This window comes from Amblyraja radiata, chromosome 31 (genome assembly GCF_010909765.2).
Source record: "Amblyraja radiata isolate CabotCenter1 chromosome 31, sAmbRad1.1.pri, whole genome shotgun sequence".
Classification (NCBI taxonomy): Eukaryota; Metazoa; Chordata; class Chondrichthyes; order Rajiformes; family Rajidae; genus Amblyraja; species Amblyraja radiata.
In genome coordinates this window covers 10595651-10611253 of record NC_045986.1, presented here as the reverse complement: position 1 = coordinate 10611253, position 15603 = coordinate 10595651, and the positions used below count along the sequence as shown (strand labels likewise).

The following is a 15603-nucleotide window of genomic DNA, read 5'->3' as shown; positions in this document are numbered from 1 at the left end:
AAAAAGACGACTTCTTGCACATATTGAGAGAAGGTGCATCACACCAAACATTAGTCTATAAAAGGGCCTCGCAAACACGAAAATCAACAAATGAGGCACGCTAGATTATTTTAAACACATTATATTCATTAACCTCCGCAACAAGCCTAAACAGGCATTAAAAGGGACAATGCAATGTGCTGAATGGCAGGTTTTGCGGACGAACATCTTATAGGAAGCACTTTTCAACACTAGAAAGTCAGCTTATTTGCTATGCATTTCTGCTAACATGCAGTAGTGTTCCTGTGGTCGGCTACCCATCAATATAGCTGTCCTGCCACGGCACACTCCCCAATTGTGAATTGTAGTAAGCGCAGAGATGGCCTCTTTGCTCTTTCACACCCAGTGAGACTTCCTCTTAATTCTCTTTTTAATTAATCTCTCCCTTCTGCCTTCACGCAAGCGTCCTCGATGCACATAGTGGGCTGCTGCATACAGCGCGTCAATGAAAAAAACCACCATCCTGTACTCGAAACTACTTAGTATAGGCATGTCTCCAAATGAGCCAATTCAACCAAGGGAGGATATTTATAGTGTGTGAAAAAAAAAGTGACATCATTTGTGCCACGTGTAGTTCACAATGTTCATTCAAGATTTAACGGGAAAGCTCGGGAGACGGACAAGTCACTCGCACAAATAACGGAAATGTCGAGTACCGTGGGAACTCTTTATCTACACCCCGTTATATCGTGTGCTATCGTGCTAGACCACGACCACTTCACTCTGGTTACATCTTGCGACAAGTCGCCCCGTGAAAAAGCCCCATAACTCTTTGAAAGCGCTATGAATTAGTCCCATTTGTCCACCTTTCCCAATAACACCGTTTTTCAAGCAATTATCCAATTTGTAAAAATGTACTTAATATTAAAGATAATACAAATGTGTATATCTTGACAATTGGAACTACTGGTGGGGAGTATCATAGAAATATCTTGAACATAATTCCTTCATGATAATCATGGGCAGTTGAAAGGGAATATTTGTGGTGGATTACTCTGGATTATATAATCCATTAAAGACTGGAAGATCGACACATCTGGAGTAACTCAGCGGGACATGCAGTGTGTCTGTAGAGAAGAAATGAAGTTGGTTAATAGTCTTGTTGTTAAAATGCTATAAAAATGATCTAGCAAAATAAAAGCTCCATGAAGGTCGAGTCGCAGGTAGATAAGGTGGTCAAAAAGGCTTTTGGCACTTTGGCCTTCATCAGTCAGAGTATTGAGTATAGAAGTTGGGAGGTCATGTTGTAGTTGTAATAGACGTTGGTGAGACCACATCTAGAATATTGTGTTCAATTAATGGCACCATGTTATAACAAAAATATTGTCAAGGGTTCAGAAAAGATTTACGAGGGTGTTGCCAGGACAAGAGGGTGTGAGCTATAGGGAGAGGTTGAATAGGCTGGGTCTGTATTCCATGGAGCGCAGGAGGATAAGCGGTGATCTTATAGAGGTGTACAAAATCATGAGAGGAATAGATTAGGTTGATGCACAAAGTCTCTTGCCCAGAGTAGGGAAATCGAGGACAGAGGTTTAAGATGAGGGTGAAAAGATTTAATAGGAATCCAAGGGGTAACTTTTTCACACAAAAGGTGGTGGGTGTATGGAACAAGTTGCCAGAGGAGGTAGTTGAGGCTGGGACTATCCCATCGCTTAAACAGTTAGACATGGATTGGACAGGTTTGGAGGGATATGGACCAAGCGCAGGCAAGTGGGACTAGTGTAGCTGGGACATTGTTGGGCGAGTTGGGCCGAAGGGCCTGTTTTCGCACTGTCTATGACGAAAGGTTTTTATCTTTGGGCATTTCATTTAAGACTTCCACCACACCTGATTCTCTCTTTTGAAACTGATTCTGCAAGTTTCCTATTTTTAATGTTTATATTAGAAATGTATTGTATAAGAAAGTGGAGAAAACTTTATGCCTACTCGACTAATCATAAAGACCTAAGCATGATCCTTTTTTCCCTTAATTCCTTTAATGCCCAGAAATCTATCAGTGTTCTCATAATGAACAGCATACCAGAGCATCAAAGGGCCCTGGGATAGGGAACTCCAAGGTTTACCACCCTCTGAGTGAAGAGAGATTTTCTTGTCTCAGTCCTAAATTGCCTTCCCTTGTTCACAAATTCTACCTCCTTTTCCGAAAATCTCAAGTCTGGGGGGGGAAAAAATCTACCCTGCTAAGAATTTTGTTTTGAGATTTCTTATTCTTACAAATCTAGTTTTGTCTATTCAGTCGCTTCTTGTAAGACAAACCTGTCATCATTAGAATCTAATCATTAATCTTTGTTAACCCCCTTTATGAAAAGTTCTGCATAGCATTCTAACCTAATTTAGTACTCGTGGCATAGTCTTACCAGCACTTATGTACACTTGCAATATGACGCGCTGCAATATAGGGATCTTGTAATAAAGGCTAATGTAATATTTGCCTCTTAATCACTTGCATATTAGCCTTCAACTAGTCACCTTGTTACTTTTTAAACTCGACATCAAACAAACTCTGAACAATAACAGTCTATTGCACTTTATCCGTTTATTTATTGTGTGTGTGTATATATGTCTATGATATATAGACACTCTGAACTTTTATCTCCTGTTCTGTATTATGTTTACATATTCTGTTGTGCTGCAGCAAGCAAGAATTTCATTGTCCTATCTAGGACACGACAATAAAACTCTCTTGACTCTTGACTTGACTCCTATCAAATCTCCCACTATCTTTCTATTATGTGCATCAAAATATATAATGCTTTCTTACCTCCCCCACATTAGTCTATTTGCATATGTTGCCCATTCGGCTTGACCGTGCTCATTTGAAGCCTCTTCACACCCTCCTCTGTACGTGCATTACCATCCAGTTTAGTATTGCAAGCAGACTTGAAAATTTGGTCCCCTCGAACAAATCATTGATTATAGATTGTGAATAGCTGAGGCCCAGGCACTGCTGACTGAAACTGCACTAGTTGGATCCTACTGATGTGAGAACTTATTTTATATTTACTCTGCTTTATCTGTTAACTAATTTTCAATCCATGTTGGTGTTTCTAATGTGTCGCAGAGCCTTAGTGAACACTATCAGAGCATTCAAATTTACCATATCCATTAATTTCACTGAGAATTCCGTGGTTTCTGTTCCTAAATAATTTCTGCTCTGCTCAATCCTGTTATATGTTTCAGGGTACACAAAATTGTTGGGGAAACTCAGCGGGTGCAGCAGCATCTATGGAGCGAAGGAAATAGGCGACGTTTCGGGCCGAAACCCTTCTTCAGACTGATGGGGGGTGGGGGGGGGGAGAAGGAAGGAAAAGGGGAGGAGGAGGAGGAGCCCGAGGGCGGGCGGATGGGAGGGCGGATGGGAGGGCGGGAGGAGACAGCTAGAGGGTTAAGGAAGGGGAGGAGACAGCAAGGGCTAGCAAAATTGGGAGAATTCAATGTTGATGCCATCCGGACGCACGGTCCCCAGACGGAATATGAGGTGCTGTTCCTCCAATTTCCGCTGTTGCTCACTCTGGCAATGGAGGAGACCCAGGACAGAGAGGTCGGATTGGGAATGGGAGGGGGAGTTGAAGTGCTGAGCCACCGGGAGTTCAGGTAGGTTATTGCGGACTGAGCGGAGGTGTTCGGCGAAACGATCGCCCAACCTACGCTTAGTCTCCCCGATGTAAATCAGCTGACATCTAGAGCAGCGGATGCAGTAGATGAGGTTGGAGGAGATACAGGTGAACCTTTGTCGCACCTGGAACGACTGCTTGGGTCCTTGAATGGAGTCGAGGGGGGAGGTGAAGGGACAGGTGTTGCATTTCTTGCGGTTGCAACGGAAAGTGCCCGGGGAGGGGGTGGTGCGGGAGGGAAGGGAAGAATTGACGAGGGAGTTGCGGAGGGAGCGGTCTTTGCGGAAGGCAGACATGGGGGGAGATGGGAAGATGTGGCGAGTGGTGGGGGTCACGTTGGAGATGGCGGAGGATTATGTGTTGTATTTGCCGGCTGGTGGGGTGCAACCAGAGGGACTACCTTATCCTCCTGCGCTCCATGGAATAGGTGAGGACCAGGGGGACTCTGCCCTTGTTGCGAGTGCGGGGATGGGGAGAGAGAGCAGTGTTACGGGGTATGAATGAGACCCTGGTGTGAGCCTCATCAATGGTGGCGGAGGGGAATCCCCGTTCCCTGAAGAACGAGGACATTTCCGATGCCCTGGTATGGAATGTCTCATCCTGGGAACAGATGCGGCGGGGTGTTCTATTATTACCTCCATTGTAGATTCTAGCATTTTTCTATTGCTGACATTCAGTTCCCTGTTTTCTGTTTCCCTCTCAAAAAAAATAGGGCCACATTGCTATCCTCCAATCCACAGGAAGAGTACCTAAACCTATAGATCATTGGAAGAAAATAACCAGAGCATTGTCTACAGAGCACTCCATAATGTTTGGGACAAAGACCCGCCATTTATTTATTTGCCTCAGTAGTCCACAATTTGAGATTTGTAATAGGAAAAAAATCACATGTGCTTCAAGTGTACATTGTCAGGTTTTATTAAAGGGTATTTTTATACATTTTGGTTTCACCATGTAGAAATTACAGCTGTGTTTATACATAGTCCCCCCCCCCATTTCAGGGCACCATAATGTTTGGTATACATGGCTTCACAGGCGTTTGTAATTGCTCAGGTGTGTTTAAATGCCTCCTTAATGCAGGTATAAGAGAGCTCTCAGCACCTAGTCTTTCCTCCAGTCTTTACATCGCCTTTGGAAACTTGTATTGCTGTTTATCAACATGAGGACCAAAGTAGTGCCAATGAAAGTCATAGAAGCCACTATGAGACTGAGAAACAAGAATATAACTGTTAAAGACATCAGCCTAACTTTAGGTTAACCAAAATCCACTGTTTGGAACATCATTAAGAAGAAAGAGAGCACTGTTGAGCTTACTAATCGCAAAGGGACTGGCAGGCCAAGGAAGACCTCCACAGCTGATGACAGAAGAATTCTCTCCATAATAAAGAAAAATCCTCAGAAACACTCCTCAGTAGTCAGGTGTAGATTTGTCAATGACCACTGTCCACAGAAGACTTCGTGAACAGAAATACAGAGGCTACACTGCAAGATGTAAACCACTGGTTAGCTGCAAAAATAGATGGCCAGGTTACAGTTTGCCAAGAAGTACTTAAAAAAGCAACAGTTCTGGAAAAAGGTCTTGTGGACTGATGAGACGAAGATTAACATATAGATAGATAGATAGATAGATAGATAGATAGATAGATAGCCTTTATTGTCATTCAGACCGAAGTCTGAACGAAATTGCAGCAGTCATACATATAATACAATAAAAACATATTAACATCCACCACAGTGAGTCCACCCCACATCTCCTCACTGTGATGGAGGCAAAAGTCTTAGGTCTGCAGTCTCTTCCCTCCCCTTCTCCCTCTGCGCTGAGGCGATACCCCCCGGGCGATGTTACAATCAGTCCCGCGGCTCAAACACCGCGGCCCGGGGTGGTTGAAGCTGCCGCCCACCAATCCTGCAGATGCAGCCGCTGGCCCGCGGCCGAACCCCGGACTCAGGCCACCACCGCCAGAACACCGTCCCAGCCACCTTCACGTGAGTACCGTACCGTCTTCAGCCTCGGGCTGGGCCGTCCCGACATGGGCGCCGAACCTCCCCCGGGCCGGGCCCCCCACCGACATGGGCGTCGCTTCTTCCCCGGGCAGGGCCGCCCTGACTTGGGCGTCGCTTCTCCCTCTGGCCGGGCTGCCCCGACTTGGGCGTCGCTTCTCCCTCTGGCCGGGCCGCCCCGACAACCTCTCACGGGAGCACTGTTCCAGCCCTGAGCCGGACCGCCCTCACGGGAGCGAGCTCAGGGCGAGTCCTGACGGGCTCTGCCTCCGGAGCCTCGAGGTCGCCAGCTCCATTTAGGCCTCAGCGCAGGCGGAGGCAGAGAAGGGGAATAAGACAAAAAAGTCGCATCCCCCCGCAGGGAGAGACTGCAAAACCCGTTTCAACCCCCCCCCCCAAAACACAAACTAAGAACCTAAAACTAGACTAACCAAACAAAATAAACAACACAAAAAACACAAGCAAAACGGGACTGCCGATGAGCCGCTGCTGCCAGTGCAGCGCCGCCACTCAGTGTGATGGCAAGAGTAAAGTATGGAGGAGAGAAGGAACTGCCCAAGATGCAAAGCATACCACCTCATCTGTGAAACACGGTGGTGGGGGTATTATGGCCTGGGTACGTATGGCTGCTGAAGGTACTGGCTCACTTGATGATACAACTGCTGATGGTAGTAGCATAATGAATTCTGAATGGTATGGACACATCCTATCTGCTCAAGTTCAAACAAATGCCTCAAAACTCATTGGCCGGCGGTTCATTCTACAGCGAGGCAATGATCCCAAACATACTGCTAAAGCAACAAAGGAGTTTTTCAAAGCTAAACAATGGTCAATTCTTGAGTGGCCAGGTCAATCACCCGATCTGAACACAATTGAGCATGCCTTTTATATGCTGAAGAGAAAACTGAAGGGGACTAGCCCCCAAAACAAGCATAAGCTAAAGATGGCTGCAATACAGGCCTGGCAGAGCATCACCAGAGAAGACACCCAGTAACTGGTGACGTCCATGAATCGCAGACTTCAAGCAGTCATTGCATGCAAAGGATATGCAACAAAATACTAAACATGACTACTTTCATTTACATGACATTGCTGTCTCCCAAACATTATGGTGTCCTGAAAAAGGGGAGACTATGTATAAACACTGCTGTAATTTCTACATGGTTAAACCAAAATGTATAAAAATAGCCTTTATTAAAATCTGACAATATGCAATTTTTTTTTTCTATTACAAATTTCAGATTGTGGAGTACAGAGGCAAATAAATAAATGATGGGTCTTTGTCCGAAACATTACGGATCTTTAAAAGCACCTTTTAAATCCATTTAACTCCTCTTAAAATTCTGCAATGCAGATCTTCAGGTCCTTATTGGTTGCCCATTAAAACCATGATGACACTAAATACGTTAGAGTTTCTTTTGATGATACTATCACAACATGATATTTACAGAGTTTGATACATGCATGTTTATAAACCATCTATTGCGGCTCTATAACTGTATGCTTTTTTAATCATTGTCCCACATTCTTGCTTTTCCTGCTTAAATAAGATTTAACCAGATTTGTTGGTTTTATACTAATTAGCATTCTTGGATGACATGTGATTAAAGCTGCTATTTTATCCTGACAAGGATTGTGACTAAATATGCAACATTCTAAGATATTTGAGTTAAGAAAGCTATGCTGTTACGGTGCTTGCTGCAATAATTTTGCGGACAAGGTGTAATGAATTTTGGATATCAATAATTGTGTGCACATTGTCCTTAATTATAATTTTGAAGCTGCAAATTTGAAATGAGATTATATTCATGAATATGATTTCATTTATATTACCAGACATTTTTTTTGTCTTTGTATTTAAAAATGCATAATTCTTTGTAGTCAACCGTTCATGGTGGTTTTTATTTCTATAGTAAACAAGCACAAGCCTTGGATAGAAACCACTTATCATGGTATTGTAACGGAGAATGATGTCACAGTCCTGCTGGATCCTCCATTAATTGCCTTGGATAAAGATGCACCTCTGCGTTATGCTGGTAGGTATATTGATTGGAAAAATGTCCATGTTTTAAATTATTTACTGTATTGTAACTCCAGAAACGTGATTTGAAATTCACATCAAATGATGTCAAATTCACATCAAAGGATATCAAATTCACATAAGCTTGATTTTATGAATTATTCCGTTTGCGCCAGGGATTATTGCTGCCACTTATGGGCAACTTCGTCAAATTTGCCACATACGTGACCTTTTAATAGAACTATTTGTTACAACTTTATTTGTTTTAAAGAGGATTCATTAAACTTAAAGATAATGGAGTTCTGCGCTGAAAAAATAAATGCTGTGGTACTGAACCAAGCAAGGCCTTGCCTTGTCTATCTTCTATTGATTGTGAAATGTCCCAAGAACTCTTTCAGTAATTAACAGTGGAATATTTAATGCATACTACTCACATTCTAGTGCTTCAAAGGTGTTTTTATTCAAGCTATTGCAATAATGCTCGTGTTTGTGGTGTAGAAAGTATTTGCTATCCACTGCTCCCAATTCCTCCGTCTACGCCACATCTGCACCCAGGATGAGGTGTTCCAAACCAGGGCATCTGAGATGTACTCATTCTTTAGGGAACGGTGGTTTTCCCTCTTCGACTCTAGATGAGGATCTCACCAGGTTCTCCTATATATCCCGTAGCTCCGCTCTCACTCCCCATCTACCCCCACTCATAACAAGGACAGAGCCCCCCCCCTTGTCCTCACCTTCCACCCTACCAGCTGTCACACAACATATAATCCTCCGACATTTTCGCCACCAACGGGATCACACCACTGGTCACATCTTCCCATCTTCCCCTCTTTTGGCTTTCTGCAGAGACTGTTCCCTCCGTAACTCCCTGGTCAATTCGTTCCTTCCCACCCATACCACCCCCTCCACGGTCGCTTTACCTACCCCCTTGACTCCATCCAAGGACCCAAGCAGTCTTTCCAGGTGAGGCAGAGGTTCACCTGCACCTCCTCCAATCTCATCTCTTGCATCCACTGTTCCAGGTATCAACTGGTCTACATCGGTGAGACCAAGCGCAGGCTTGGCGATTGCTTCGCCGAACACCTCCGTTCAGTTCACAATAACCAACCTGATCTCCCGGTGGCTCAGCACTTCAACTCCCCCTCCCATTCCGAATCGGACCTTTCTGTCCTGGGCCTCCTCCATGGCCAGAGTACGTCCCACCGCAAATTGGAGGAGCTGCACCTCATATTTTGCTTGGGTAGTTTACACCCCAGCGGTATGAACATTTACTTCTCCAATTTCAGGTAGACTTGCTTTATCCCTCCTTCCCCTCCCCTTCCCAGCTCTCCCACAGCCTACTGTCTCCGTCTCTTCCTTTCTTTTTCCCGCCCCCCCCCCCCCCCCCCCCCCCACATCAGTCTGAAGAAGTGTCTCGACCGAAACGCCGCCTATTCCTTCACTCCATAGATGCTGCCTCACCCGCTGAGTTTCTCCAGCATTTTTGTCTACCTTTGTGTAATTCAAAAGTTACTTGATAAACTAGCAGAATTTGAAAAAGCCAGCAGGGGAAGCCCCACTTTCCAATAGTAAAAATGAATGGTCCATTGTTGATGAGAATTTTGATTACTATTTATATATGCAATAAAAATATTTATTCAAATGAACACGACTTTGTATAGCTGATAATGCAGAAGCTCCGAAACATTGCAAGATGATAATGCTGTTTTTCCTACATCAGCCTCAAATAGCATTTAAAGACACCTTTTTAGATCTTGCTCTTTTCTTACATGAAAGGTAGTGAAAAGAACAAAAGTAAATGTAACCTAATACTCCTGGGACATGTATGAACTGTCAGATGTGTTTTTTCTGCTGCCCCCTGGTTTTTGGCTTAGAGGTTAAATGGGTGATCCTGCTGTTTATCAACGAAATTTTCTGCTCTAGTGACTTGAACTGTTAGTTTTTTTTAAAGAATTAGCAGGAGCTCTTCTGCCAATGTGTATGTTAACTTCCTTTGTCTACATCCAGTAAATTTTAACAGGTAGGTTGACAAGACCATCCTTGCCTGTGTCTCATCACACTTCTACATCTCCCCATGTGGTTAATGAAGCAAGAAACTAAAATCAATCCATCTCCAAATGGGCCACTTCTTTTGGATACTGGAGTGAATTTTCACTGCAGCAGTGTGAAACAGGAATATTCTCTGCATACTACAGCTCTTGGCAATAGAACAGCTGGATAATTACTTGCACAAATCCACAACAACCATTAAATTGATTTGGCATAAAGGATCACATTTCATGAAACCAATTTGTTCCATTAAATAGTTGGTTGGGCAGGCTATTTTATTTTTGGGCAAACACAAATATGGTCGCTAATTGTTGCATGAAAACTATAGAGGTGTCTGTAGAGTACTACATTAGTAATGCATTTTTAGAGCAGAATACCCTGGCAGCTCAACATTACACCAACATTACACCAACAAGTGCAGTCTGGCCATCTAACTCATTTAATTTTCAATGTTTCAAGACTCATCGCAGTGATGTGGCATTTCTAAACCATCTAACTGAATTTAAAATCACTTGTCCGTAACTTTCAGTTGTGCCACCCACAGCTCGTGAGTCAGGATTAACTTGACACAACACTGAATTTGCAAGATAAGAATCCTCTGCAGAAATTTGCATTTCGTAAAACATTACAGTTACATTAGCACCTTGTAATATCCATTGCTTGACAGTCCACTTTTTTTGTTTGCTTTTACTGTTCGAGTTGTTCCAAATATTTGTACTGTAATCTAGCCAATAATTTTACAATCAACATTTAGGATAAATTTCCATTGAGACTTGTTTAGTTTACTCAGTTTATGCCAAATGAATTGGGTTATGTACAGTGAGTACCAGATGGTGTGAACATGACAGCACTTGCCCAGAAAGTCTTCTGATCCCCATCAGCTTATTGAATGGTCCTCAATCCAATTAGTACACACAACAATCGGGTTCTAAGCAAATTATGCCTAATAATATACCATATATTCTTAAAATTTAGCCGGGAGAAAAACGAAAACTGGTGTTTAAACATTCTAGCTAATTTGCACCTACTGTCCATCAGTTGAAGGATCCACTTTGAATTGCCGCAATCAGCTTTTGCAACTACTGGTGTGAATGATTACATTCAATTTGCCTGAGGTAGGCAATGCTGTTTGCTTAAAACCAGGAAGAAATCCACTGGGTCTCAAGATTCACATGTTTGGGTTTCTTTGCATTGCTTAATTTCATTAGGCATCATCTGCTTAACCATCAGTTTTGCTACTAGCTTTCCTAAGGCAGTACTCCAAATGATTACCTTCCTCGTCTTGTCTGTGGGGAATAACTCTCTGTTTTCTCCACCTTTGCCCCTTTCTCCTTAGCGCTATTGCTTTTGAGCATCTTGATTTCTGCACTCCTAATTCTGAATCATCTTCCCTTTCCATTGATGTTGAGATCTTCTTAAATTAAATCATCCTCCCCTCTTTTCCACAAACTGATGAAGAAAGAAATAGCTGTGATATTTTTAGAAATAAAATGAGAATTAAAATAGCACACAAGTAACTTTGGTCCAGAAAAATCTGGTCTTGACTCGAAACATCACATTCCTTTTCTTCAGAGATACTGTCTGACTCGCTGAAATATTCCAGCTTTTTGTGAAAGATGTTTTGTTGGCTGGGTCAGGCTTCCGTGGTGCTCCTAAATCTGGAACCATCTAATCTCATTTTAAACCTTTGCCCTGGTTGAAAGTTGTGACACACCATTGTGACAGTGCAAACCAAAATCTTATATTGGGGAAATGTTTTTAGTTTCTAGATTGATGGTGGTGGTGTGGGGGAAAGGTGGGTGGTTTGGTGAAAATCAAATCAAATCAAATCAACCTTTATTGTCATCTTGCAAAGCAACAGTTGTACAGTGCAAAATGAGAAGACGTTTCCCAGGGAATACCGGAGCATCACACATGAAACTTAAAACATTTCACACATAAAAACAATCCAGTCCCTGATGAAACAGTATAAATAGTTAAAAGCAAGTAAAACAGCAACATTAAAATACAGTAAAACCAATCATTAAAATGTCCAGGGCAGCTGATTTGAGTGGCCAGTGCCAGAGTTATTAAAATGTCAGTGCAAAGCCGCAGAATCAGGTGACTGAGTACAGAGTGACTGTTTAGCAGCCTCACAGCCTGTAAAAGGGTAAATGCTTAAATCCTCTTCCCAAGCCTTGCTATAATGGTCTATCCAACCTCTCCTAAGGTTTGCTGACTGAAAATAAAACAATGTTTTTAAAGAAGTTTGCTGTTCTTTCCCCAGATTAAAATGTAAAGTTACAAAGCATTTTATTGAAGCTTTATTGAAGAGTCCAAATAACAAAATGTAAAGATAAGATTAACACTTTAAAGGGAAGTTGTTACAAACGATTTTAATGATTCCAAAGATATTGGTTGTTTCCATTAAATGTCCAGTGTTTCGGGAGGTAGTTACAAAGTGTAGTTTTGTGTCTATTTAAAGATTAACAGCATCTTGCTTTAAAACCTAATTGTTATTGGCTGTTACAAGTGATTGAATGATTCTGAAAGGGGAGAGCAAGGCTTGAAATAGTACTATTGATCCAATATTTAATTATGCATATGGTGTCTTTTGCAATATCTGGATCTCATAAAAAGAGGCCATCCCAAGGTCAAATAAAGTAGAAAATTTGAGTTGACTGTTAATTATGGACTATTTCCTGAAACAAATGGACGTGGTATTCTATTCTAATTTATCTGAATTGTATTTTATCCAGGTAGCCTGTAACCTGTTGGATTATGCACCAAATGCTATATATGTATTGCTTCCTGATTGCAGTACTGTGAATAATATTGATTGTCTTTAGTGAATCAAGTTACTATCATCATTCTGAAATAATAGTCTATGCAGATGTTTAATAATTCTGCAATGCATTGCTTATGGCTTGAGTCATGGTAGATGATTTATTTTTATAACCTGTTTTTAAAGGGTACCTGGATCTGTGAAGGTTAGTATGGTTTTTAATGAGCTGTATTGCGCTAAGAATTTTCCTTAATCCCCTTGGACTAAAATTTCCATTGTTGGTTTGACAAAGATCCAAAAGTTATCTGTGCATGAAAAATATGTATAAGTTGCTTTGTATTTCACTGGTTCTTTTACTTGTTCCTTCACTCTTTTTTGCTTTCTTACCTTGATGACTGACCTCTGTTTATCTTTTCTTCCCTTTATAGAGAGGTATGAGGTGACATTCACCAAAGAAGGTGATACCTGGGTTCTTTCTTTCATTCTTCATGAACAGTTATATTAACCCACTAACTCTGGTCATAAAATGGGGAATCAGCACTTAAACAGCAAATCCTGTCATCCATATTATTCCCCATTGTTATCCAGGCTTAACTGCAAAAATTACTGGATGTAAAGTTTAACACGAGTTCATTAGAAATATCAGTTGTTTGGCATGTTTTACATTTCATTTTGGAGTCTGTATTCAGCCGAAATTCTCTTCTGACATGGGTATACAAATAAATGGAAAAATTCCTTGATTTTGTATAATCCTCAGTGCCAAAGCCTTATGCTTCTGTTGTCTGGACGCTTTGTGTAATTTTCTAGTTATGGTCACCATGTTACCAAATTGTTGGAGAGGGTGTGGGGCAGTAACAGTGAGTATCTTGCTTTGGTAGAAAACAGTTCTGATTGCGTTCTGTGAGTGAGTGAGAGAGAGAGAGAGAGAGAGAGAGAGACCTGGTCAGGAAAGAATGCAAGGCCATCTCTTTTTGTCTATGAGAGGAGGTAGATTGGCTAAGTATTTGTGAGCTATGATAAGTGGTTCCCTCATGCTCTCCTCCAACTCATCCCATGCAACTCTCCTTTATCAACCCAACATGTGTTATCCAGTCCCTTTTGCAGTTCATTTTATTTCTGATTGCCCTTGTGTTAATAGTAGTTGTTTGGAAGGTAGAGATCTGGCCTTGTAGCAAAATGTGTGGTTTAACTTGCTATTTTGTGATATTTTAAATCCTCAGAGGAAGCGTGCGGTTATAGATAATTTAGTTAATCCTAAACATTTAGAATTCATTTTAGATATCTTGCATGATGTGGGTTCACTAGATGGCTTTTCCTAATTGCCCCATTAGTCTGAAGGAGGGTCCTCACCCGAAACGTCACCTCTCCATGTTCTCCAGAGATGCTGCGTGACCCACTTTTTTGTCAAACGAACTGGTGCAGCCATAACATATGTAATGTATTCTCTTTTGGGATAGGAAATCCAACTGATATTTCTAATGCTGAGTTGCCATCCAGTGATTTATCTTGATTCCTAATGATAGACAGATACATTGCACAGGAAGACTTAAAACTTATAATTTTTCAAAGAAATTGACAGAATTTGTGAAACTGTGCTGAATCTGTGTCAAATGCTTGTACATCTCCAGACTTTTAACTTGCACTTTAACTCTTTATCCTGGTCGGAATAGACAGCCCAGCTCTGTCCAGTAGCTTGGCATAGAAGATCCCAGCAGCCATGGCTGTGTGTTACAAGTTATAACTGTCATAAGTAATCCTGTGAAATGCCTGTCTTTTTTCTCTCCCTGTCTCTCTCTTTCTCTCTCTCTCTCTCTTTCTCCTGCATGAATGGATGCAATGTAAACCAGTGGCTTGGAAGGCAGGCAAATGCACCCATACTAAATCCCAGAACTCACCCAAACACGGCACAGGCTTTGCTTTCTCAACAGACCCTCACAATAAAAGCAAAACCCTTGGCTGTGAAGTTTGGACTGCTGTTGCACATTAAATCTTTTTGTTGTTGAATTATTGCATGCTTGTTCCATCTCTAACTTGCCATTTGTTAATCTCTAGGTGAGATCTGTGGATTTAGAATTCATGGGCAGAATGTTCCTTTTGAAGCTGTAATGGTTGATAAAACCACTGGCGAAGGTGTCTTGCGTGCTAAAGAGTTAATGGACTGTGAGTTGCAGAAAGAGTATACATTTACTATCCAGGCCTATGACTGTGGCGAGGGTCCAGAAGGAGAAAATATGAAAAAATCCCATAAGTAAGTATACACTGCAACAGAAACTTAACTGGAGTCTGCTGTTTATTTGTTTTTAACATTTTAGTTAGAACAAAAGACATGGTATAACCAATCTAAAACCTGAGTTGCTAATGACTGCTCATTGTGGTAGAGTATAGAATCAAATATCAAATGCTCACATATGAAACTGAAGTTTAGCCCTTGATTATACACTCAGAATAGTTCAAAATGAATCACCATTGTGTCCCACTTTTACTTTCCCCTCATATTTAATAGAGTTATGAATGGATGCCTGGTTTTCTATTATTCACTGCCAGATTTGTGTCAACCTTGCATTACTCAAATGAGTGAAGTTGAAAAGGATTGTTGCATTCCCCAGTTACTTCAGTGCTGGCCTGTGCAATTACCAAACAACATTTTAGATTACACAATCAGTTAAAGTCCCAGAAAGTCAAATATTGCATGTCAGATATTTAAATGGTATGAATATTAAATTAAGCAAATTTTATTACAATTGTATCTGCCTTGTTATTCTCAGCTGTTTTTAAAGGAATTTGATCGGAACTTGCTGCTTTTGAATTGCATCAAGCATAAGTATATATCTATGAAAGCTTTAAATGGTGTTAAAGGTTCTAATTATTTTATTTTTAAATGTTCACCTCAATGAGCCAGGCCCCAATGTGGACTGCTGTCCAAATACTTGGGTGTCATGCCAGCTCCTACATGATCTACTGATTGGATGTAAATTTTCCAACTGCAAGGAGATAATTAAACACACGGGTAAAGGATTGCAAGTCATTGGATTTGCACTTTAGTCGTCTACAAGTGCAAAAATTAATTGATCGGACACCTAAGTGATGGATGAAAGAATACAGACTGGGGCACATTT

At 41.5% G+C, this 15603-nt stretch overlaps 1 protein-coding gene across 6 annotated transcripts in view; it reads left to right on the top strand.

The window, feature by feature from the left end:
* Positions 1-15603, top strand: part of clstn1 (calsyntenin 1) — a 78206-nt gene that overhangs the window by 27398 nt on the left and 35205 nt on the right. For 3 of the 6 annotated variants that reach the window (XM_033047869.1, XM_033047867.1, XM_033047866.1), the window contains exons 2-4: positions 7568-7690; positions 12916-12945; positions 14540-14735. In XM_033047869.1, the coding sequence (XP_032903760.1) occupies positions 7568-7690; positions 12916-12945; positions 14540-14735 (349 nt within the window). The remainder of the gene's footprint in view (positions 1-7567; positions 7691-12915; positions 12946-14539; positions 14736-15603) is intronic. The other 3 variants (XM_033047870.1, XM_033047871.1, XM_033047868.1) reach the window with 1 other exon arrangement.